Genomic DNA, 26,673 nt, shown 5'->3' on the forward strand with positions numbered 1-26,673 from the left:
TTACAAGGAGCCTTGCCAAATTTATTTGAAATAGCCTAAAAAGTGTTTGGGTTGTATCTGCTGTGTGACTACCCTCATTCTGAGGGAGCTTCAATAGACAAAGAAATGTGAGTTTGGCTTACTTTGATTTTGGAGCTAGCTTTGAGTTCTAGGGGAAAAAAAAAAAAAAAAAAGGGGGCGGGGGTGGTGGGGTGGGTGGGACAGCCAGGAGGTTGTGATGAGCTGTGGAAGCAGAAGGCTCTGAAAGAAAGTTTGTGTTAAACATTTTCAGCTGCTTTTGTGTTAGCTAAAAAAATGAAACTCTGCCACATAACTTTTGACATTTTGAGAAAACAGTAAGTCATATTTCCATTTCTTCATAATAAGTGTAGAATATAAAGAGGTTTTTTTGTCTTGATATTTTTAAATAAAAACATTTTGAGGCTCTGTCTTTGAGGATGTGTAGGAAAATTCAGGCGAAACAGAACTGAAGCTGAAAATTCAGTGATAGAGTCTGATTGGCGTAAAATCTCAGTCAAGATACATGTTTCCATAGAACTTTTTAGTTGTGTAATTTGGAAATTAAAGTTACAGAGTGTGCAAGTGTAGTAGGTTCAATTGGAGTTATCTACTATTTCCTGAATATCAGCTCACTAGCAGGCAAAACTATGAAACAATTGCATACATTTTCTGTTTTCCTGGAAATAGGCTGCCTTATCCAGCAAGGAGTTGGTGTCTGTAGCAGGCATTAGGACAAAAATCAAATGGTGCTTGATACATTATGGCTGCTGACAAGGGTGTAATATGTGCACATTTTGTTGGATGTTCTTAGATGGTGTGATAAAATTTTCTGGTAGGAATTCTCCAAGTTCTGTAATATAATTAATAATGGAGTCTATCACTTCTAAAATTATTCTTTTTCTTTATCTATGTCTTACCTCTAAAACATGTACATGCTATGTTGGTAATATTTTTATTAGGACATACTGGTATTAGGTAGTTAAACATAGTGGTTTAATAATGGTTATGCAGATCTTTTATGAGGACTATATAAACAATACAAATGTATCATTGAATTCATTGTAAAAAATATGAATCATGGGTAAGTATACTCAGATGAATATATTTCAGTGGACTACTTCTGAGACAATCATGTATGGGAAAGAGTTTATTAATGTGATCTCCAAGCAGCATGACAGGGTCCCCAGACTTCAGTTTCCATTGTGTTGTCTTGGCAACATCATGCAGAATCTCCTTCATATGAGTATCTGGAAAGATGGATTTTGCAAATGATTTGTTAGCTAATCTTTTCAGGTTTGCACTAAAGAACCATTCTTTAGGTGAATTACATTTTCAGGCTAGATCTCCGTTTCCCTTTTGTCAGTTGGATTCCACATTTTGTTATTCAGTCACCTTCCACTTTGCCCCATTCAAAAATACGTATCAGCCCTGTGATTTCATTCAATGTCTTGAAATTCTCAGACCCAAAGGCAGTGGGAAAGGTAAACCAAAGAAAGGATGGCTGTTTAATTTGCAACAAAGAGTCAATTCTTGACTTGTTTTTTGAAGTGACAGAAATTCAGTTCTGGAGTTACAGGAACCAGGAACCTGAAGTTGAAATGAAAGAGATGAAACAAATTTCTTCTAAAGTCCAGGCGACTGGTTTAGGTTATCAGGTGCCTCAGTGGACGCAGTTCATGCTTTTTAAAGATGTGTACATCCTGTCAAGACTCAGATAATTTTTTTTTAGTTAAAGCTGATTTTTTTTTAGCTGACCCTGCAAAGTTCTACAGAAGTGGGAATTACTTGTCAGAAACTTCTACTTCTCTGCAGCCCTGATTTACTGAGTCCCTTGAGCATTATTTACTGGATAACTGAATTTATAAACAGGCATTGATGACATTTTTCATGTCTCCTGCTGGAGACTTGCATTCTGTCCTTTAAGAGTATGAAAAATATAGATTGTTTCAGCCATTGTTTGCTGTTTAGTAATCACATGTGGACTGTGTATCATTAGTAACAGGAGTTTGTCATTCCTTCAGTGTCGTCTTAGGACATCCACTTCAAATAGGTTTTATTTATTTATTCTCCTTATTGAAGGAGAGAGAGGAGGAGGTATTTTTAGTGGCCAATGGGCATTGCCAAGGCAGAGACTGACCTTTCAGTTCTGCGTGGTTTTCTCATTCTTGGACATCAAAGAAGGTATGTCTGGATTATATACATATTCTCTAGGGTGTTTTTGGTTTGAATAAATCATTACAGCTTCATAGGTTTATTGTGGCACTCAGTGCTGTTCACTATCTTTCACATTTCACATTTTCTCCAAAAACATTTTTCATCTGAGGATTGTTTCAGATGTGCATTTCACATGGTCTCAGTTGTCCAATGCATTTTGGGAAATGTACCCCCATGCTGGGCCAGGAGTGTTGTGGCTTGGAAAAAAAAAAAAATCTATTTCTATTTTTATGTATGGGATTTATTGCAATTTGAACATGGTTAAATCAGTAAATGTACTACTTCCTTCTAATAAAAATAAATTTTAAAACGAATAAACAAAAACATGCATCTCTGTACTTCACATTTCTGTGTAGGTTCTCTTTTCTCATGGCTGTACTGTTTTTCCCCACTGGTAAGCTCCTCCTCTGTGTTGATACAAATTCATTATTAGCTGTTCCACTGCTAGACTGCCTCATTTATGCTGACATTTTCTAATTTAGAACTGATAGAAAGTGTGTATTAAGCTTTTCTGTTCCCATTTGACTTCAGTTTCTCAGTGCTTATTAATCTTAATCTTTTCTGATTGTCTTTCCACATGCAGTCAGGGACATACATTAATATGGATGAAGTATAAATGTATTGATGCAGTTTAGATGATTGAAAATAAAAGAACTGTAAAGCAGTCTTAAGTTATGAAGTTGAGCTGTGGGCAATATTTAGTGTGCACTGAATATTTAGTTTACATTTAGGAAATTAGGAAGATGAGGGGACACATCCAGGAATGGATATGTTAAAATAGAATAGTGCAGTCTCATCTCTCTGAAGGAGACAAGCTGTGACAGCACCTCCAGTTTGTATGTGTGACGATGTTACAGGTTGTTGAGCTCTTTCTTGTCACATGGCGACTGCTTTTTTTATGCTGCTCAGAGTGAGGGTGGAAAGAGAGTGCATCTAAGATACTAGATCCTGATAAAGATACTTGAATTACACAGCAGTAATTTTACCTGTCTTTTCCATCTTGTCGGTATTACTATGCATGCAAGGTATTAAGATTCCTCAAAGCAATTAAACAGTAAACAGTTACCACTGAGATGTGTAATTACTTTTAAATTCTCCATTTATCTCTTAGTGTTTCATCATGTATCTGTTATGATGTCATAGTAAGGTGAAAATAATTTTAAATTTATTTTGCCTGAAAATATAATGTGATGCATTGCCTGACTTAATCCATCTCTAAACATGTCATCTGACATCTTCCAAATACAACCAAAAAGCTGTTCTCTAATCTTGGCTGTCATTTTGGTATAGGCAACTTATAAGATGTACATTATAATAGCATATATAATATTTAGAGGCAAAGGACCCCAATGTACTTACAAAATGAATACATAAACTTCTGGTGCTTTATTATTGGCTTACCAGTTAGTGATAACCAATTATTTTTTGCTTTGGTTTTAATATTTGTCATGGCCCACAAACCCTTAACTAAACTATCTGGACCTTCCTTGCAATTCTATTTTGTATATTTATTTTGGAGATTTCATTTAAATATGCTTTGAAATCTTCAGGGACCTTGTGTGTATGTATGTTACCAACACTCACAGTTTGTAAGTACATTCTGTAGTTGGATAATTGTGAAAGTGAGTGAGTCTTGGATGAATTTTAATGGATTTGGGCATTGATTTTTTTTTTTCAAATAAGTGAATTGAATACAGTTATATTAGAAGTATTTGGCCTTCACAACTGTAATATGTATTCTTGGTAATAGATGCATTATGACTATGTGCTTTAAAGCATTTAGAAAATACTAAAAGAATTGCTGGTTTCTCTTCTGACCTTCAATTTTAAGAGTAAGCATGGAAATGCAGACGCTTTCAGAAAATACATTAATTTATTTAAAAAAAAATGGATTTTTGTTTTGAGAAATGTACTGCAGCTTTTCAAATACCTTTAGCTTATTTTGTCACCTTTTCTTTCCCTCATACGTCCATGAATCTTAGTCCCATTTAAAAAAATATTGCTTCATTTTCTATTTATATCTCTTTTCTATGTTTTTTGAGTGAAGTTTCTACTTTACAGTTTCTGAGTAGAGAAATTAGGCAGTTAAGAAGAGCTTTTTTAAGCTTCTGTGTACAATTTAACCAAATGAGAAAGGTCAAATTTAATTTTACTTGGGGGTGAAGACTAGGTGAAAGACTGTTGTTTTCCCATGGGGCTTACAGTTAACTACTAGAGGTTTTATGGTCTGTTTTACGGAGTGCTAGTGGCACGAAAAAACATTGTCAAGCCACCTCAAGATAACAAATTCTTCTGATCTTCTGCCAAATGAATGTAACCTAAATTGTAAGTAGTCTGATGGACAAGGTCATGCTTTAGATGTAAGAGTTTCTTTAAATAATGTTTCAGCAAGAAAGTCTTAACTGAAATTCTTTCCCCTTGTTTACTGCATATTCTTTATATAAGTTTGTAAGGAGTTGAAAAACTCCTTGTAAGGCAAGTGTGAAAATCTTGATGACAAATCACCAAACTTGCATAGCTCACGTAAAATTTGATACTTCTTGAGGTTTTTGCTAAGGTAGGCCCCTGCTACTCACTTTCCATATTTTCTTATTCTGTATGTACGTGATATTTATTGTGTTGATGCTGCATGTGCTTAATTCACAAGAGGAATAATTAAGAATGCAGTCAAATGGAGGAAAAATAAGTTATGATTACAGTCAGTGTTTAAGAATTCTTTTGCTGCATGTCACAGTCCTCAGAAGCAAGGAGTGAAATGAAATACCAAACAAGGCATGAAAGAGTTTTTGAAGTTTCGCTGCTAGCCAGCAAAACCTTTTATCGTTTAGGATGACAGACTGTCTTTAATCTAATCTGATTGTGTTTTATGTGTCAACTGGATTTAATTTCATGCTTCTTTCTGACACTTGATAAAACTGAATCAGGGTATATTTAAAAATTTACAGTTCTTCAGATTCTTCAGTCCTTGCTGTCTTCTTGTGGATTCTCTCACTTTTTTTGTTACATTTTTGCTGTAGTACCATGCTAAATATATTACTAAATGAGAATTTCAGTAAATGTAAGCTCTTTCATTAAATTTTACTTCATTTGATGACAAGCTTAAATAAAATGAAGAGGAAATTAGTAATATGGATGGGGAAGTTCAGAATATAATTATATTAGCTCTGAAAGTAATTTTCACTAGCCTTTACTCTTAGAATGTGGTAAAAATCATGGCATAGCAGTATATACTAACAATGGGCATGCAGCAGTGCTGTGGATTTTTGTGGCAGCATCGCACAATCACATTGTATTGGGATTATCCAAACTGTCCTTATCTGTGCCCTTTAGTGCTCTGGGATAATAGTGGCCAGGTGTCATCTCCTTGTTTTATAGCATAATAATTATCATCACATTGTTTGTACTTAAATACCCAGCATCAGCCATGTCTGCTTGGTCTTTTAACACATTAATAACTTGTTATAACACCATCCTGGTGTAGATCTCTTCCAGGGAAGCAGTTAAGAAAGCAGCTTGGCAAATTTAGATGATGGATACTTCTGAGGCCTTGTTGAAGGCATGGCTGAGCTGTACTGTACAGAGGTTAAAGCAATTATCTGAAAGTTTCTTTCAGCATTACTATACATAAGACTCAACTCATATTTGGACTACCAACCTGCAGCATGACTATCTAGACACAATTTGTCAGGGTTAACAGTGTTAAATCTAGGCTGTGAGTGAGGCCACTTACTGCTACTGCAGTTGGAGACTTAGGAGCTTACTTGGCTTTTAGGGATAAAGGACTGAGTGGGAAACTGAATTCTTTGCTCTGTGCAGTTGTATGCTGAAGGATGAAGGGAGTGAGGTCTGTGTGAATACTTCATGATCTGGCCCCTGAATCTTCAAGACATTGCCACTGCATGCTATTTCTGTGATATGTTAGATTCGGTTTTATTTTAAGGAAGCAGATTTTGAGTCCTGTAATTCATATGGTACTGTCATTTTCTGTTCCAGAATACCCATGTGCTGGCTTGAAGGCAAAACCAGCGAGAGACTCCAAGTCAGAAAAAAACAATTTAATAGGAGAGGAAAAAAAAAAAAAAAGTAAATAAAATAAAACACATGCAATGGTACAAAAGATCACTGACAGAGTCAGAATACAACCTGAAACCGTGGTGGTGGCAGTCCAGATGAAGTGGTCTTGTTGAAGCAGTGTTCTTGCAGAAAGGTCTGGTAGCTCTTGTCCTCTGGGAATCCAGTGGGTAAGGCTGCCTGTGCTGTCCCAAGGCCCCGATTATATCCAGGTGGGAATGCTGGCTCCTCCCCCTGGGCGGAGCATCTCACAATGGACTGATATCATTTTATCAGTTTTGCAATGGGTCCTTGATTGCCTATTAAACAGAGATAGCTCCTGGGGAGAGTTATCTATGAGTCATGCAGGACGGCATTGATGGGCCATTAACAGAAGATAGTCTGGAGGGAGGGGCACGGGAAACAGTGGTGCACAACAACATTTCATGTAGATGGTGATAGAATACATACTTTGGGCACATTTTACATTGTAACCTAGGACATAATCCACCCCTTATTCTATGACCATCTACATTATACCTAAATTAATACATTCTTACAGCTAGATAGATAAATATACACATATACAGAATGAAACCCTTGCACACAGTTCTCACTTAAAATTAGGTCTCCCTGTGGTACACAACGGGTTTCCCCATCTTTCTGCATTACCCACCAAGTGGAACCAGGTCCTTGAGCAAAAACAATCCCACGGATGGGTCTGCCTTTACTTGATGTGGGATTAATCCAAACAGTTTTTCCTAAGATGCCTTTCATGTGTACCACAGGGACTTTATCTCCATCCACTGTGTGCAAGGGTTTCAGACTGGGCAGGACCAGCTCGATTGATGACCCTCGAGTGTTGACCATCCAGGTTGCCTTTGCTAAGTTCAGTTCCCAATTTTTGAAAGTCCCCCCACCGAGCGCCTTCAGGGTAGTCTTAAGTAACCCATTGCACCGTTCAACTTTCCCGGCAGCTGGTGCATGATAAGGGATGTGATATATCCATTCAATGCCATGTTCTCTAGCCCAGGTGTTTATAAGGCCGTTCTTGAAATGGGTCCCATTGTCTGACTCGATTCTCTCAGGAGTGCCATGTCTCCACAAGACCTGCTTTTCAAGGCCTAAGATAGTATTCCGAGCAGTAGCATGAGGTACAGCGTAGGTCTCTAACCATCCAGTGGTGGCTTCCACCATAGTTAGCACATAGCGCTTGCCTTGGCGGGTTTGGGGAAGGGTGATGTAGTCGATCTGCCAGGCCTCCCCACACCTGTACTTCAACCATCGTCCACCGTACCACAGAGGCTTTACCCCCTTGGTCTGTTTGATTGCAGCGCAGGTCTCACAGTTGTGGATGACCTGTGAGATGTTGTCCATAGTAAGGTCCACCCCTCGGTCACGGGCCCATCGGTATGTTGCATCTCTCCCCTGATGGCCAGACGCATCATGGGCCCAACGGGCTAAGAATACTTCTCCCTTGTGTTGCCAGTCTAGATCTACCTGTGATACTTTCACCTTGGCGGCTTTGTCCACCTGCTCGTTGTTGTGATGCTCTCATTAGCCTGACTCTTGGACACATGTGCGTCCACGTGTCGAACCTTCACGGTCAGCTTCTCTACTCGGGCGGCGATGTCTTGCCAAATCTCAGCAGCCCAGATGGGTTTCCCTCTGCGCTGCCAATTGGCCTTTTTCCAGCGGTTCAGCCATCCCCACAGAGCATTAGCTACCATCCACGAGTCGGTGTAGAGATAGAGTCTTGGCCACTTCTCTCGTTCGGCAATATCTAAAGCTAGCTGGATGGCTTTAAGTTCTGCAATTTGACTTGATCCACCTTGTCCTTCAGTAGCTTGTGCAACTCGTCGTGTGGGGCTCCATACTGCAGCCTTCCATTTCCGGTTAGCACCTACAATTCGGCAGGAACCGTCAGTGAAAAGGGCATATTGTCTTTCAGTCTCCGGTAGCTCGTTATACGGTGGGGCTTCCTCGGCACGTGTCACTTGTTCTTCCTCTTCTTCAAAAGATAATCCAAAAGTCTCACCTTCAGGCCAGTTAGTTATAATTTCTAGAATCCCAGGGCGATTCGGGTTTCCAATACGGGCGCGCTGTGTGATGAGGGCAATCCATTTGCTCCATGTGGTGTCAGTGGCATGATGCGTGGAAGGAACCTTTCCCTTGAACATCCATCCCAGCACTGGTAGTCGGGGTGCCAAAAGCAGCTGCGTTTCAGTGCCAATTACTTCTGAGGCAGCTTGAAGTCCTTCATAGGCGGCTAAGATTTCCTTCTCTGTGGGAGTGTAGTTGGCTTCAGATCCTCTGTAGCTTCGGCTCCAGAATCCCAGTGGTCGGCCCCGAGTCTCCCCAGGCACCTTCTGCCAAAGACTCCAAGACAGGCCATTGTTCCCAGCTGCTGAGTAGAGCACGTTCTTCACCTCTGTCCCGTCCTCACTGGGCCAAGGGCTACCGCATGAGCGATCTCCTGCTTGATCTGGGCAAAGGCTTGCTGCTGTTCAGGGCCCCAGTGGAATCGTTCTTCTTGCGGGTGACCAGGTAGAGAGGGCTCACAATCTGGCTGTACTCAGGAATGTGCATCCTCCAGAATCCTATAGCGCCTAGGAAAGCTTGTGTCTCCTTCTTGCTGGTCGGTGGGGACATGGCGATGATCTTATTGATGACCTCAATGGGAAATCTGCCGCCGTCCATCTTGCCACTTTACTCCCAGGAACTGGATTTCTTGGGCCGGTCCCTTCACTTTACTTCGCTTAATGGCAAAACCAGCTTTCAGCAGAATCTGGATGATCTTTTCTCCTTTCTCAAAGACTTCCCCTGCTGTGTTCCCCCATACAATGATGTCATCAATGTACTGTAAATGTTCAGGAGCCTCACCTTTTTCCAGTGCAGTCTGGATCAGTCCATGGCAGATGGTGGGGCTGTGTTTCCACCCCTGGGGCAGTCGGTTCCAGGTGTACTGTACGCCCTTCCAGGTGAAGGCAAACTGGGCCCTGCACTCTGCTGCCAAAGGAATGGAGAAGAAGGCATTGGCAATATCAATGGTCGCATACCACTTTGCTGCCTTGGACTCTAGCTCGTACTGAAGCTCCAACATGTCTGGCACAGCAGCACTTAGTGGTGGGGTGACTTCATTCAGAGCACGGTAATCCACAGTCAGTCTCCATTCTCCACTGGACTTACGCACTGGCCATATAGGGCTGTTGAAAGGTGAACGAGCCTTGCTGACCACCCCTTGGCTCTCCAGTTTCCGAATCATCTCATGGATAGGAGGTCACAGAGTCTCTGTCGGTGCGGTATTGCCGTCGGTGTACTGTTGTTGTGGCGATTGGTACCTGTTGTTCTTCAACTCTTAGTAGTCCCACAGCACAGGAGTCATCTGAGAGACCAGGCAAGGTACTCAGTTGTCTGATGTCTTCTGTCTCTACAGCAGCTATCCCAAAAGCCCCAGCGATATCCTTTTGGATCTTTGAAGTATCCATTTCTGAGGTAGTCTATGCCAAGGATGCATGGGGCCTCTGGGCCAGTCACCGATGGGGTGTTTTTTGCCACCCATTCCCGGTTAAACTCACTTCGGCCTCCAATACAGTCAGCTGCTGGGCCCCTCCTGTCACTCAGAAATAGAAATGGATTCTGTTCCTACATACCTTGATGGCATCAGGGTACATTGGGCACCAGGTTGTCAACCAAAGCCGTTATATGTTTGTGGGTCAGATGTGCCAGGCCATCGGATCCACACAGTCCAATAGATCCGATTGTCCCTTTCCTCTACCTGGCTAGAGGCAGGGCCCACCTATTCCTGGTCATGGTACACGTTGCTTTCTTCCTGTAAATATGTTCCTGAGGTCCCTTCAAGTGGATCAGTCATATCATTCTTCTTATACTGTCTGGGGTTCTGTGCCTTTGAGACTGGAGCAGTGTTGGCTCTAGATGAGCTCTTCGTGGTAGGTGTCTCTCTCTTCAGTTCACGTACCCGGGCTGCTAAGGAGGAGGTGGGTTTTCCATCCCAATTCCTCATGTCTTCTCCATGCTCCTGAAGAAAAGACCAGAGGTTACCCCGTGGAGTGTATCCTCTCTCCCTGGCTGGTGGGTACCTGCTCCTAATGGCAGAGACTCTTGTTGGTTCTGGCGAGATGTGGTAAATTTCTTCTTTAAGTTCCTTTCTCAGTTTCTGATGGCCCTCTTCAATCAAACTCCGGACTTGCTCAGCCAGCCTTGTTTCCACGGATGAGACATGGGTACGAAATGGGGCAGTGACAGTATCCTCGTAAGTTCTTAGTTTATTGACCAAGACGCCCACCTTGTCCTCACCTTCCCTCCATTGCAGCGTTGCCAGGTAACGGGAGTACATCTCTGGTCCAAGCCGTGCAAATCTCAACCACATCTGCGATGTGCACTGGACATCATCTGGGCTTTTAGGAAATCTCTTGTCTTCTGAGAAAATGATCTCCAGCACAGCCAATTCCCTCAGGCATTGGGTACCTTGTTCCATTGTGCTCCATTTTCCTTGGTGCACCTGGAGGTCTTCTTTACAAAGGTATCTGTCCCTCACACTTGTTAGCAGTCGCCGCCAGAGGCTGAGAGTTTGTTGGGTTCTCCCGATCCCCTGGTCAATGACCACATCCCGAGACAGCGATCCCAGTTGCCTGGCCTCACTTCCATCCAGAATGGTGTCATTGGCTGCAGCGTCCCAGATGCGGAGCAGCCAGGTTAGGATGGACTCGTTTGTCTGGCGGGTGAATTCCCTCCGCAGGTCACGCAGTTCACCCAGGGATAGAGAGCGGGTGATGATCTCTGGCTCTGTCTCTTCTGCTGGGTGCGAAGGTCCTGCCACATCCTCATCAGTCATTATGCGGACTGATTTGCTCTTTGATTTCTTCTTCTGAACAGGGGCAACTGCCACTGGTTTAGGTTGTTCTGCTTCGGTGACAGTTTGTGTGGAGATGCTGATGGCACTTTTGGTTTCTTTCTCCTCTGTGACAGCTTGTGTAGACACTGACACTGTTGCTTTGTTTTTGGTTCCTTTCTCTTCTGTGATGGTCTGAGTAGATGCAGAAACTGTTGCCTTGCTTTTGGTTCTTTTCTCTTCTGTGACAGTCTGCATAGATGCGGTTCCTGTTTCCTCTACGACAGTTTGTGTAGACACGGATGCCGTTGTTTTGCATTTGTTTCTTTTTCCCTCCTCCTCAAGGAGATGCTGCACCACCCCATGTAGTGTTTGATTTCTAAACATGGTGAGCATGGTGCAGGCCGTGCAGAGAAGGCAAAGCAGAACTAACAACAATATTATGCTGTCCTTGGCACCTAGAGAGAACTCAATACTTTCGAAAACTGCTGTGCCATACCTAAAAGACTGGAAAAAATCATTCTTTACCCCTCCCCACAGGGGCTGGGTGCGATTATTGAGAGCCCAGATGTAGCATTCTGGACCAGGACAAGAACACAAAATAGAGTATATATTCCGAATGATGCTCATTGCCTCAGAGGTTATCATACAATAAACATAATAGACCAATACAGCAATTCTGGTACCATACCCTGGTCTACACATGAGCATTAAGACCGGCAAATACTGCCCCATGTGTGGGAAAATGTAGAGAGCTAGGTATAAGATATATGAAAGCATGTTGAGCATCATAGCGGACAGCTGTTTCTTTTTTCCTCACTACAAAATTGTAATTCTGACTTTTCTCAGTACCTCCTACCCCACGTTGGGCGCCAAAATATATGTGCTGGCTTGAAGGCAAAACCAGCGAGAGACTCTAAGTCAGAAAAAACAATTTAATAGGAGAGGAAAAAAAAAGTAAAATAAAATAAAACACAATGGTACAAAAATGGTCACTGACAGAGTCAGAATACAACCTGAAACCGTGGTGGTAGCAGTCCAGATGAAGTGGTCTTGTTGAAGCAGTGTTCTTGCAGAAAGGTCTGGTAGCTCTGGGAATCCAGTGGGTAAGGCTCCCTGTGCTGTCCCAAGGCCCCGATTATATCCAGGTGGGAATGCTTGGCTCCTCCCCCTGGGCGGAGCATCTCACAATGGACTGATATCATTTTATCAGTTTTGCAATGGGTCCTTGATTGCCTATTAAACAGAGATAGCTCCTGGGGAGAGTTATCTATGAGTCATGCAGGACGGTATTGATGGGCCATTAACAGAAGATAGTCTGGAGGGAGGGGGCACGGGAAACAGTGGTGCACAACAACATTTCATGTAGATGGTGATAGAATACATACTTTGGGCACATTTTACATTGTAACCTAGGACAACCCAGTAGTTGTTGCCATACTAGAAAGCATTTTGCTGTAACTTTATTGAATTCTTCATTCACCCTTTCTGGCACAATTAAAATGACCACTGGGTGGCGGGAGCATATGGAAGGAGTCTCTTCAGAGGTACATTCTTGTGATGTGAATGGATTTGTAATGAGTTGCTGCCTAAGCTTTCCTGTTTCAGACACCATCCTTTCCATTTTATCAGTTCAGTCTTCTGCTATAGTAATTCCTTTAATTCCCCATGACAAAAGTGGCAGCCTTGCCAGAAGAATGGCTCAAAACAGTGCAGACAGTGAGAATTTTGTGTATTATATTTATTGCATTCATTAATATGGTAATGAATGATAGTTGCTCCTTTTTCTTCTTTCCTTCTCCTGCTACATAACAGCTTCCTGCCTCTTTTGTATGCTTCTAGTGTCCCTCCGCTGCATCCTAAGAAATTCAAAGCAGGCAGCTTTACGTTACCCACTCAGCGTAGCCCAACCTCAAATATTAATGTCAAAATGCAGTGTGTTTTCCTAAGTATTTCCTACCAAAAAAGCCAATATTTCAGCAGCATGGCAGTCTGTTATGTTGAGGAATATGAGACATGGTCTAGAAATTATTATGTATCAGGAATTTAAGTAGCACAGAGTAAGCAGTGGATACACATCTTGAAAGTTCTGAGTTAATTTAAAACTGTTTATTTTGATTGAATTTGACTATTGACTGTGAATGAGCAAGAGATTTTTGAGCGGAAAAGCTACTACCTCCTGCTTTGCATAATTTGGCAGAGCACAGCTTCTGCAAGTCATGCAGATGGGTAGGTGGCAGCTTTCTGATTAATAAAGTCAGGCATACACTTACAGACTCCCCTAGCTGCTAATAGGAGAGTGTACTTTTTGCTTCTAGATCAGCATAACCTTCTCTGTCTTAAGAATTGTTTTCCAAGATGCAAGTGCAGAAAATTGCATGTATCAGACTAATCATTAGCTGTCCAATTGATACTGGATATTTCAATAACACTGAAATAGCTTTACTATAATGTCACTTATTGGTAGAGTGGGACAAAACAAAGAAGGTCCCATCTTATTGAGGACTGATTATTGAGGACTATTTCTTTACATTAGCCCTTATCCTGAAAAGCAGAAGCTTAAGGAGGGACTTGAGACACTTGAACAGCCTTGATTTTAAGGCCATCTCTCAGTAACTCTGTCTTCTCTGTCTTAATTAAGTGCTTTTAATTATTCTCGGAGGTACCATATTGTTTTCGTTATAACTCAGAGCAGATGTTGAATACATTTACCAGACTAGTTGTGAAACTTTCTTCCAGTATAAAACATTGCTCTTCTAAATAGTTTCACTATCACATCATAAAGTTTTATGTAGAAAGGAAATTGGTTTTATGATCTGGTTGTCCCTGAAAAGCCTTCCACAGCTGGAGGGGAAGCTAACTTGGTAGCTTAGAGAGTGGACATTTAATGTGCAAATGTTTGCAAAAGAGACTGCAAGACAGACCTACCGTTCTGTTCCTTGCATTAAAAATATGGAAGTTCCTAAAGTCTTCAGCATTGAAAATCTATCTAGGTGTTGTGCATTAATTTCAGAGTATCTTCAGCTATAAACAAATGAGTGTTTGTATATGCAGAAACCTGGTTTAGGGGCTAGGTGTGCTGGTTTCAGGCAGATTTTGGGAGAAACCCTCCCACGGGCCCCCCTCCCCTCCTCCAACCGGTTCGGGAAAAAAGATTTCCTCAGAGAGAAGTGGAAAAAACCTGTTTATTAAACAGGCGAAGCACTCCCAGCACAATACCCAATGACAAGAGCTTCGTGCCGCTTACGGAGGGATAACAACTTAAAGAAAGTCTCCTCTTGAGGGTCGTCGCTGTGCTCCACCGCTCCGTCTCCGCTGATGTTGGGAGAAAAGGAGATGTGCAGGGCTGGTCTTGGTGGGGTGGGTCCCCTGTGGAGGCCCCCGGTGCTTCCCCAGGTCCTTAGTCCGGAGAGGTTGGAACAGTTCCGAGGAGAGGACAAAAAAAGCAAAAAGGAAGGAAAAAAGGACAAAAAAAAGAAAAAAAAAAAAAGCAAAAAGCTTCAGCTATTCTACAGCGTCTAACTATGCTAGCACTAAACTAACTGCCGGGGAAAAAAAAAACAACAGAGCTTCTTTCGTCTTGCCGTGTTCCAGCTCCCCCGCTTCAAGGTCACTCCGATGAGCAGAGTTTTCCTGGGGAAAAACAAACGGCGCTTGCCCTCCCCCCTGCACCCAACAGACGATTGGGGATACACAGTCACCCCAGGACATCTTCCACCCCTTATCCCCATATCGTCAACTTACAGACAGAACCAATACATATTCCACATAAAACTTCCATCCATTCTCCCCACAGAAAAAAAAAGAAAAATACAAGCAATACCCATCATGCTCCTGTCACGTTCCACACTGAGCCACTGAATCCAGGCCCCAGGCTGCAGGGCAGCAGGATTCCTCTCTCACTTACTCATACCTTCTATTTCATTCTGCGTGGTTTAATGTACAGACAATGGCAATTACATTCAGCAGACAGTGATGTTTGTAAATGATTCTCACCCAACAATCAGATCTCCCTGAGGTACACATCGTGTTGTTCCATCTTTCTGCATTATCCACCATGTGCAACCTGGTCCCTGAGCAAAGACAACCCCACGAATGGGTTTGTCTGAACTTGAGGCAGACTTGATCCACACTGTCTTCCCTAACAGACCTCTGGCATGCACCACTGGGACTTTATCTCCATCTATTGTATGCAGAGGCTCAGCCTGGGCGGGTCCTGCTCGGTTGGTGGAGCCTCGGGTGTTGACCAACCAGGTGGCCTTTGCCAAATGCTGCTCCCAATTCTTGAAAGATCCCCCACCCAATGCTTTCAACTGGGTTTTTAACAATGCATTGTGCCTCTCCACTTTGCCTGCAGCAGGTGCATGGTAGGGAATATGGTACACCCACTCAATGCCATGTTCCCTAGCCCAGGTGTTAATAAGGCTGTTCTTGAAATGAGTCCCGTTGTCTGACTCAATTCTCTCAGGGGTACCATGCCTCCACAGGACTTGCTTTTCAAGGCCCAGGATGGTGTTTCGGGCAGTAGCATGGGGCACAGGGTAGGTCTCCAGCCACCCCGTGATGGCTTCCACCATTGTGAGCACGTAGCGCTTGCCTTGGCGGGTTTGGGGAAGGGTGATGTAGTCAACCTGCCAGGCTTCCCCATACTTATACTTGGACCATCGCCCGCCATACCACAGGGGCTTCACCCTCTTGGCCTGCTTGATGGCAGCACACGTCTCACAGTCATGGATAACCTGAGAAATACTGTCCATGGTTAGATCCACCCCTCGGTCTCGGGCCCACTTATAGGTGGCATCTCTGCCCTGATGGCCTGAGGCATCATGGGCCCATCGAGCTAGGAACAACTCTCCCTTGTGTTCCCAATCTAAATCAATCTTTGAGACTTCTATTTTTGCTGCCCGATCTACCTGCTCGTTGTTTTGATGCTCCTCATTAGCTCTACTCTTGGGGATGTGGGCATCTACGTGGCGAACTTTCACAGGTAGTCTCTCTACCCTGGTAGCAATGTCTTTCCACTCCTTAGCAGCCCAAATTGGTTTCCCTCCACGCTGCCAATTAGCCTCTTTCCACCTCTTCAGCCATCCCCACAGAGCATTGGCTACCATCCATGAATCGGTATAGAGGTAGAGCCTCGGCCACCCCTCTCTTTCAGCAATATCCAAAGCCAATTGAACAGCCTTGAGTTCTGCAAGTTGACTTGATCCACCCTCGCCTTCAGTGGCCTCAGCAACCTGTCGTGTGGGGCTCCACACGGCTGCTTTCCACTTCCGGTTCATCCCTACAATACGACAGGAACCGTCAGTGAAAAGGGCATAATGCGTCTCCTCTGCTGGCAATTGGTTGTATGGTGGAGCCTCTTCAGCCCGTGTCACTTGCTCTTGTTCTTCATCTGTGAGGCCAAAGTTTTCACCCTCAGGCCAATTGGTAATTATTTCCAAAATCCCAGGGCGATTCAGTTTACCCATACGGGCGCGCTGCATAATAAGAGCAATCCACTTGCTCCATGTGGCATCAGTGGCATGATGGGTGGAGGGAACCTCCCCTTTGAACATCCACCCTAGCACAGGCAGTCGAGGTGCCAGGAGGAGTTGCGTCTCTGTACCAATCACCTCCAAAGCGGCTTGAACTCCTTCATAGGCTGCCAAGATTTCCTTTTCTGTTGGAGTGTAGTTGGCTTCGGACCCTCTGTAGCTTCGGCTCCAGAATCCCAGGGGTTGGCCTCGAGTCTCCCCAGGCACCTTCTGCCAAAGGCTCCAGGACAGGCCATTGTTCCCGGCTGCTGAGTAGAGCACGTTCTTCACATCTGGTCCCGTCCTGACTGGGCCAAGGGCCACCGCATGAGCGATCTCCTGCTTGATCTGGGCAAAAGCTTGCTGCTGCTCAGGGCCCCAGTGGAAATCATTCTTTTTGCGGGTGACCAGGTAGAGAGGGCTCACAATCTGACTATACTCGGGAATATGCATCCTCCAGAAACCTATAGCACCTAGGAAAGCTTGCGTCTCCTTCTTATTGGTTGGTGGGGACATCGCTGTAATCTTGTTGATGACCTCAGTGGGAATCTGCCGCCGTCCATCTTGCCACTTTATTCCCAGGAACTGGATCTCATGAGCTGGTCCCTTAACTTTACTCTTCTTGATAGTGAAACCAGCTTCCAGGAGGATCTGGATGATTTTCTTTCCCTTCTCAAACACTTCTGCTGCTGTGTTTCCCCACACAATGATGTCATCAATGTACTGTAGATGTTCCGGAGCCTCACCCTTTTCCAGTGCAGCCTGGATCAGTCCATGGCAGATGGTGGGGCTGTGTTTCCACCCCTGGGGCAGTCGGTTCCAGGTGTACTGCACGCCCCTCCAGGTGAAAGCAAACTGAGGCCTGCATTCTGCAGCCAGAGGAATGGAGAAAAAGGCATTAGCAATGTCAATTGTGGCGTACCACTTTGCTGCCTTGGACTCCAGCTCGTACTGGAGTTCCAGCATGTCCGGCACAGCAGCGCTCAATGGTGGAGTCACTTCGTTCAAGGCACGGTAGTCCACAGTCAATCTCCATTCTCCGTCAGACTTGCGCACAGGCCAGATGGGGCTGTTGAAGGGTGAGTGGGTTTTGCTGACCACCCCTTGGCTCTCCAGCTCACGGATCATCTTGTGGATGGGGATCACAGCATCTCGAGTTGTTCTATACTGTCGGCGATGCACTATTGAAGTGGCAATTGGCACTTGTTGCTCTTCCACCTTCAGAAGACCTACAGCAGATGGGTTCTCTGATAGTCCAGGCAAGGTATTCAACTGCTTAACACCCTCTGTCTCCACAGCTGCTATCCCGAATGCCCACCTAAATCCCTTTGGGTCTTTGAAATACCCATTTCGGAGGAAGTCTATGCCCAAAATGCATGGAGCTTCTGGGCCAGTCACAATAGGGTGTCTCTTCCACTCATTTCCAGTCAGGCTCACATCAGCCTCCACCAAAGTAAACTCTTGTGAACCCCCTGTCACCCCAGCAATGGAAACAGATTCTTCCCCCACATGTCTTGATGGAAGTAATGTGCACTGCGCACCAGTATCAACCAAGGCCTCGTATTTTTGTGGTTCTGATGTGCCAGGCCAACGAATCCACACAGTCCAAAATACACAGTTTTCCCTAGCCTCTACCTGGCTAGAGGCAGGGCCCCTCTAAGCCTGGTTATCCTTCTTTCCTTGAGCATATGTCTTAGAGGTTCCTTCAAGGGGGTCGGACATGTCATCATCGTCATACCTGGCAGTTCGGCTACGGGCAACTGGAGCCGCTTCCCTTTTGGTGGAGCTCCCTCTTTGAGTCTTGACTTCCTTCAATTCACGCACCCGTTGTGCCAGGGCAGCCGTAGATTTTCCATCCCATCTGTTCATATTTTCTCCGCAATCCCGCAGGAAGAACCACAGCTCAGCACGTGGAGTGTATCCTCTCTCCCTAGCCGGGGAGCGTCTACGTTGGGTACCAGAACCTCTGATCTGCACTGCTGAGATTTGGAGAAGGTCCTCTCTAATCTCCTCCCTGAGTTTCTTATGGTTCTCATCTATCTTATCCTCCAGTTTCTGTAGACGTGTTTCTACAGCTGCAATCCTGGCATGTGTTGGGCCATGCACAGCATCTGCATATGCTCGGAGCTTCTTTGCCATATCAAGCGCTGTTTCCTCCATGTCCTCCCGCTTCATTACTGCTAAAGCAGAAGCGTATTCTAATGGCCCGAGTCGTATAAGTTTTCACCACACTTCCTAGGACCCGTATCCAGAGACTGCAAGGACTAGCCTCTCTCATCATCTCCTGGTCGATGACTGGATCATGTGACAGGGATCCCAGATGCCTCGCTTCAGTGCCGTCCAGAATTGTAGCCTCGCCTGCAGCATCCCAAAGACGGACTAACCAACTAATTATAGATTCATCAGGTTGTCGCCGGTAATCTTTTCTTAGGCCCCGAAGGTCCTTCAGGGAAAAGGAATCAATATTTGCTTCTGATCCTGTGCTAGAAGCTTTGGCTTCTGATTTTGGTGAAGGTCCTTCTCTTGGGTCATCATCGTTCACTGGTCGATCGGTTTTGACTGTGTGCTTCTTTGCCGGAGCAACTGCCAGGGGCTTAGGCTTACTGTCTGCTTTAGCTGCCAACTCAGGCTCAGGCTCTAGTTTAGCTGCCGGCTTCATAACTGGGGTGTTGACTGTAGCCTGAGTGACTGGGGTGGCTGTTGATTTGTATCCCTTCCCCCCTGCCCCCTCTGTCTGCTGCCCTACAGTCTCTAGCAATGTGCGATAAGCATTTGCCAGGGCCCAGCTTACTGCAGCCATCTTCTCCCCCTTAGAGCCATCATGGTACCTCTCTTTCAGGTATTTCCCCAGCTCCACTGGATTCTGAATTTGTTCCCGTGGAAAATCCCAGACTACAGGGTCAGAGAATTCCTTGAGGAGTTGGCCCATATCCTCCCATTCTCCACACCACTCAGTATTTCCTCTGCCTGGGTCAGGAGTTTCATCAGCCCCTCTAGAAATCTCAGCCCATATTCTAGAGAAGCTGCAGACTGTATAGAGGAGGCTTACCAGATGACATACCAGAAAGATGGTCTCTTTAACACTCAGGGGAAACTCAACATTCTCCAGCAATGATTTAACCGATTCAGAGGAGAAGAAGGAAACGAAAGACTGCAACGCTTCATCCTCTGCTCCTCCTCCCACAAACAGGGTGAATAACCGTAACCATGACCCATACATAGTAGGAAAAGATCTCAACACCTTTATAAACTTCCTACAAATTAATATGATTAAACCAAGGCCAATAGCTACTCTAATCCGTGTCCCTCTGCTGTAAAAACTGTGTATTAGTGACAATATTGGGGCTATCTCTGGATATGCAAATAGACCTAAGGACCACAAAGGTATTAAGACCTCAAAGAAGCCTGAGGATCCAAAACACAGCAAGGCCCCCACCCCAAGAGACATGAGGTCAAACAGCATAATTACTGACTGCTAAATACTAATCAGTACAGGGTTTTTCCACTCTCTCGAGCCCCACGTATGGGCGCCAAATAAGTTTGTGCTGGTTTCAGGCAGATTTTGGGAGAAACCCTCCCACGGGCCCCCCTCCCCTCCTCCAACCGGTTCGGGAAAAAAGATTTCCTCAGAGAGAAGTGGAAAAAACCTGTTTATTAAACAGGCAAAGCACTCCCAGCACAATACCCAATGACAAGAGCTTCGTGCCGCTTACGGAGGGATAACAACTTAAAGAAAGTCTCCTCTTGAGGGTCGTCGCTGTGCTCCACCGCTCCGTCTCCGCTGACGTTGGGAGAAAAGGAGATGTGCAGGGCTGGTCTTGGTGGGGTGGGTCCCCTGTGGAGGCCCCCGGTGCTTCCCCAGGTCCTTAGTCCGGAGAGGTTGGAACAGTTCCGAGGAGAGGACAAAAAAAGCAAAAAGGAAGGAAAAAAGGACAAAAAAAAGAAAAAAAAAAAAAGCAAAAAGCTTCAGCTATTCTACAGCGTCTAACTATGCTAGCACTAAACTAACTGCCGGGGAAAAAACAACAGAGCTTCTTTCGTCTTGCCGTGTTCCAGCTCCCCCGCTTCAAGGTCACTCCGATGAGCAGAGTTTTCCTGGGGAAAAACAAACGGCGCTTGCCCTCCCCCCTGCACCCAACAGATGATTGGGGATACACAGTCACCCCAGGACACTAGGTATAATACAATGTACACCTGATAGGTATAATACAATGTACACTTGACAAGTATTATCCTTGTTCATACTGCTTCTGTTTGAACTTTTCAGACCTGAATCTTGTAACCTGCACATAAATCCTGACTTGAATTGTAAAGAAGATAACCTTAATTGAAACCAAAGATTCATAAGCAACTTGATGTATTGGAAATCTATAATGAAGGGCCACACAGTATTTGTATTAAACATAAATGTTGAGGAAAATACCTCTTTCTTACTTAAAATCCAGTGTTCTTAACAGTGATGTTTTCTTCTCAGGAGGATTTTGAATTGAATTTCCCCTTCAACTCAGACTGTTTTCTTGGTGATAAAAAAAGCTGTGCTAGAAAGAGGCTGTTGTTTCCTAATACGTTTGGGAAATCGGTATCTCAATCCAGCATCCTCTTTGAAAGTTATATGTTGATTTCTCAAAAAATGTACGGCACAAAGCTTGATGCTGTCCTTTGACAGTACACCTTTGTGATTCCGCATTGAAAGGGAATCTTTAGCATTTAACCTAACACAGGTGACCTAACACAAAGAGCAGATGCTTTTGGGATTCCTTCTTTGCATTATTATCTGATCCAAGTACCAAAAGCCCTGTATTTTTTTTTTTTTTCCCCATGTATATAAAAATTCTTATTGGCTTAGAAATTAGAGCACTGTGTAAATATGAAAATTATTGTCTTGGTTTTGAAAGACAGTTGTCTGCCAAGGAAAGTTAGGGCCTCCCTTGGAATGGAGAATGCAAACCTCCTTCCGTCCAAATGATAATTTTGCAATTAGGGGCTTTCAGGCAGAGATATGGGAATAGGAGTGACAGTTCTTTACTAGGAATATTTAAAAAAGGAAAATACAAATGTAGTAGTAGGAAAAAAACAAGCAAGGAAGCAAACAAAGATCCTGGAAAAAAACCCTGACAGAGTCAGGCCTGGCACCTTGTTGGTCAGGGTATTGGAAGCAGTACAAGTAAGTCCTTCTGGAGTAACAGATGTGGTTCTCCGGAGTAGAGATGGTCCTGTAGCAAGTCCAGTGGTGACGAGATGGGTCCGGTCTTCCTGCGGGATCCAGTCGCAAAACCAGATACCTTGTGTCCTTCAGTCCCAGTTTTTATCTAGCTAGGAACAGTTGGCTCCTCCCCCACTGTGTGTAGCATCTCACAATGGGATGATGGAATGTGTCATGTCATTGGTGGGCCCTAATTGCCCATTATCAGAAGATGTCCCCTGGAGAATGGAGGTGTGGTGAAAGAGGTAAGAAACACTGCCCCGCCTGGTTTTAATGGCTGGGCCATTATCAGAAGGCATCTGCCCCCCTCCCCCCTGGAGTTACAAGAGAAGGAAAAAACACCTCCCAAAAACCAGCTTTTAACAGATGAAATTGAATACACATTTTTAGGTTACATAATCCAAGACAATTATATACCCAATGATAACTGAAAAGACAATAGAAGAAAGAGCAACAATCATAAAGAACTTTTCACAAAGTTTTAGAACTCGGGATTCTCCAGAATAAATGCACTTTAATTCAGGCTTAGTCACTGTTGTCCAGAAAGCAGGTAAAAACCAGACAAGTTAATACAATGAAGTTTCCTTTCAAGTTTCTGTTGATTTCATTAGCAGTGTACTAGAGAGTCAGGCAAACCCAAACTAATTTTCAGGAATTCTTCCTCTCCCCCTGGGGTCTTTGGATTGAGACTCTGGATGAGAAATGCTTGTCAATTCCCAGTCCACACCAATGTTACTGGTACATCAGGCTAAGAGGGATGCTGTGTTCCTTGTCTCTTAGTAGCAAACCTAATTCCTATGTTTTGGTGATAGAAGACTATTGTTTTTGCCTGATCTGTTGCAGTATGTTTTGTAGCTCTCACTTTGCAATATGTAAAGCAACATGTACACCATGCTACCACTTCTTCTCCTAACATGGTCAAAAAAGAAACTGTCCGTTCTACTGTATTTTCCTATTCACTGTTTCTTCTGTTCCGATTAAAAGAGGAAAATTCTTCAGTATAAATACTGTGCAGAAAACAAAGCTCCAAAACTGTTGTGTAGCTGGTTCTGTCTCTGTACCGGGCGGACGCCGGCCTCTGGCTAGCTCAGATCTGCACAGCTACAAGATGTTCCCAGTTCGGATAGGCATGCAGGTTATCTTTACCTGCTGGCTCAGCTTCTCAGCAGCAGCTGGACTAAATAGCGTTGTGACAGCGGTGGCAGTAGAAAAGGATGGCTCTCAGCTTAGCAGGTTAAAAGGTGTTTATTCAGGCCGAGCTGCGGGAAGTCCACAGCTGGCCCAAACCACAGGCCAGAGAGGCCAGAGAGCGAGAGACTTTGAATCTCCCTCCTCCACCTTATAACTGGGGGAGGGATCAAGGGAGGTTACAACAAGACAACAAACCAGGGGATTCAGGGGGGTAACAAGGTGTGCCCACCCCCAAGCCTCTGACCATTGACACCAAGGGCAAAGGAATTCCGCCCTGGGAGACCTGTCACCTGAAGCCCTCTCCGAATGGTTTCGCAACCTTGGGAGGGGTCCCGAAGTGATAGGCAGGCTGACCCAGAGCGAGGGAGGGCAGAGGGGATGGACACAGATAGGTGGGGGGTGGGATGATTGACACAAAACACCTTATTATACAGAAAACACAAAAGGGGATGGACTGTTACAAAACTGAGGATACAGTGAACTGAACCATAACATAAAACTTCTTATAAAAACCTAATAAAACAATTCTTGCACCGCCACACTGTTGAATGCATTTTGTTTTTCTACAGCTTCTCAGTGTGATCACAGGTGGTGTATGGTAGATAATTTTGATATTGTGTCACTGCTATAACTGTAGCCTAGGTGTTCTGTGTGTTAGAAGAAAATATTCCACCACAACTGTGCAGAGAATTTTTATTACGAATTGGAACCAAGAAAGACTAGGAAACAACAAAGCAAACTTTTTTTGCCTGTCTTTATTAGCATGGATAATTTTTATACTGTGTCCAATGGTTGTATTTAGGCCCTAATTTAGCTATGCTGTGAATGCTAAACTTTCAGCTACTTACTAACACCTACTGTAAAAACACTGCAAGAGTGAGTTTGTTTTTGTTCTTGTTCCTTTAAGCACTTGAATAGTCACATAACTTCTGAAGTGGCAGATGAATGCTATGGAGGTTGAAAAAATTCAAAGTAAAAATTACTTTAGTTTCTTTATGCAAACATACTGAAAACAGGTTTGAACATACTGATCAGATATACATATATAGCTGGAGACAAACCCACTTTGTTTGCTGGGTGGCATGGATTATGAATTGCAGGCCAAATGACCTGAGACCTGAGACATCACCAGAATTATAAAGTCATGTTTTTAAAGTCAGGTCTCAGCCTGTGAATTGATGAGACTAATATCTAAAACCACCTACACTTTGTTTTCTGTGGCTCAGAGTTACAGCAGCATTTCAAAGTAATTTCTGTAGATTGTTTCCCTAGAGGGGAAGAGTGAAGAGCGATTGGGCTGTTTTCAGTCTTAGACTCTGTTATGTGACTCGATAGTATTTATTCTTCTGTGATAACAACTCTGGTAGTATAAAAAGTTATGTGAAATTAAGTATTTTAAGAAAGAGAGGAAGGTGAGGAGGGAAGGATTTCTGGCTGCCTAACTGTGGGGATAATTGGGAAGGTGTCAGCATTACTGGAGAGCATTGATGACAACTTTATGACACAAATAGGGGAGGATCCCATGAGGAGTGGTGTGCTGCTTAGCCTTATGCTAACGAATAGGTAATGCCTTGTGGAAAATGTGAAGTTTGAGGGCAGCCTTGGCTGTAAGTGACCATTGTGGAATTCAGTAGAGGGCAAGGAGGAAACAGGGCAGCAAGATTGTAATGATGGACTTCAGGAGAGCTAACTTTAACCTCTAAAGATCTTCTTGCAAGAACAGGTACTGCAGTGAAGAGGGTTCCAAGGGAACTGATTGATATTCAAAGATCACTTCCTCCAGGCTCAAGAATTATGCATCCTAATGAGCAAGAAATCAGGCAAAGGGGGAAGAGATCTATGTGGATGAATTAAGAACTCCTGTCATTAGTCATGTGTGACCAGGAAATACACAGGAGATGGAAGCAGGATGAGGCCACTTGGAATGAATATAGAGAGGTTGTCAGAGTAAGTAGAAATGGGACAAGAAAGTTAAAAAAGGATAAGTGCTGGATTCTGCATCTGAGATGGAGCAACCCTGGGTGTACAGGCTGGGGAATAAGAGGCTGGAAAGCAGTGCCATGGAAAGAGACATGGGGGTCCTGGTCAATGGCAAGTTGAACATGAGTTAGCAGTGCCCTGACAGCCATGAGGGCCAGCCCTGTCCTGGGGGAATCAGGCACAGCATCTGCAGCCAGGCAAGGGAGGGGATTGTCCTGCTCTGCTCTGCACTAGGGCAGTCTCACCTTGAGTCCAGTATGCAGTTTCGGGTGCCACGATATAAAAGAGATAAAGCTATTGGAAAATTGTCCCTAAAAGGGCTCCAAAGATGGTGAAGGGCCTTGATGGGAAACTGTATGAGGAGCAGCTAGAGTCATTTTGTCTGTTCAGCCTGGAGGAGACTGAGGAGAGATGTCACTGTGGCCTTCAACTTCCTCACAAGGGGGAGTGAAGGGGCAGGTACCGGGTTATCTCTTTCCTCTTGGGACAGAATTCAAGGGAATGGCATGAAGCTGAACCAAGGGAGATTTAGATTGGATATTAGTACAAGGCTCTTGACCCAGAGGGTGGTTGGGCACTGTAACAGGCTCCCCAGTGTAGTGGTCATAGCACCAAGCCTGACAGTGTTTGGACAATCCTCTCAGGCTCATGGTGTTATTCCTGGGGTGACCTGTGCAGGGCCAGGAGTTGGACTTGATGATATCTGAGAGTCCCTCCAACTCAGCATACTCTATGATTCTGTGAATTCTAAATTTTCCATTGTTCATCTAGGATTTTTTTTTTTTTTTTAACTTTGATGTGCTGAGCATCAAAAAACTTAGAACTAGTAGATACTGAATAGAACTAAACCAACATTAACTGATGATATGTGTGTTCTTTTAATAGAATCTGGTTCTGCAATTACGGCTTCCTGCATTGGTTTGGGAAACTCCACAACACCTCCCCCTGGACAGGCAGGAAAACCAGTGCCAGGATATAATGGTAAGACTGTGCTAAAAATGTTACTAGGAGAGAACATTGCTTATATTCCTGAGTAAATGCTCCTTAATTGTCATATCTTGTAGCAAAAAAAATTTTAAGTCTTATTTTCCTCCTTCCTGCTTTTTTTGTGTGTTGTGGAATGTGATTATGAATAAAAAATTCAGAGTTATCATCAAGAAAATTGATCAACTACTTCTGCCTTTATTATATGAAAAGGCTAGCACATATTTTGACACATTACTCATCTATACTTCTACATGCACTTCTGCAGAACTTGAGAGAGTTGGTAAGCAGACTATCTTTCAGTATCTGTGGAGCATTTTTATTTCCAGACAGGAGGAATGGTAGGCTGTGGACCAGCATGAAAAGGATGAGCACTCATTGTCTGAAAGGTATTTGCATGGGGGGGTGCAGGTAAAGGATTAAGAATGCAAAAGTATTTTAATGCCTGGGAACCCTGAGTTTAACACAATTTTCAAGAGTTACTTGAAATCTGAAAAATAATTACATTAAAGATCAAGTGGTCTTCAGGAAAAGTTCTCACATCATTGGTGAGAAAGATCTAAGCTGTTATTTTGTTTTAATACATGTAAGTGGTGGTGAGCATTAAAAAAAACCCCAAACAAATATTTCTAGGAGGTCTTGGTTTCAGCATTTACAGTTACATTAACATTAAAACAAAGCCA

At 43.9% G+C, this 26,673-nt stretch overlaps 1 protein-coding gene across 6 annotated transcripts in view; it reads left to right on the forward strand.

Moving 5' to 3' along the window:
- The window catches only part of ACSS3 (acyl-CoA synthetase short chain family member 3), a 93,148-nt gene that overhangs the window by 36,591 nt on the left and 29,884 nt on the right, over positions 1–26,673 (forward strand). For all 6 annotated transcript variants that reach the window (XM_040062885.2, XM_040062886.2, XM_040062887.2 and 3 more), the window contains one exon: positions 25,892–25,987. In XM_040062885.2, the coding sequence (XP_039918819.1) occupies positions 25,892–25,987 (96 nt within the window). The remainder of the gene's footprint in view (positions 1–25,891; positions 25,988–26,673) is intronic.

Source organism: Hirundo rustica, chromosome 4 (genome assembly GCF_015227805.2).
Source record: "Hirundo rustica isolate bHirRus1 chromosome 4, bHirRus1.pri.v3, whole genome shotgun sequence".
Taxonomy (NCBI): domain Eukaryota; kingdom Metazoa; phylum Chordata; class Aves; order Passeriformes; family Hirundinidae; genus Hirundo; species Hirundo rustica.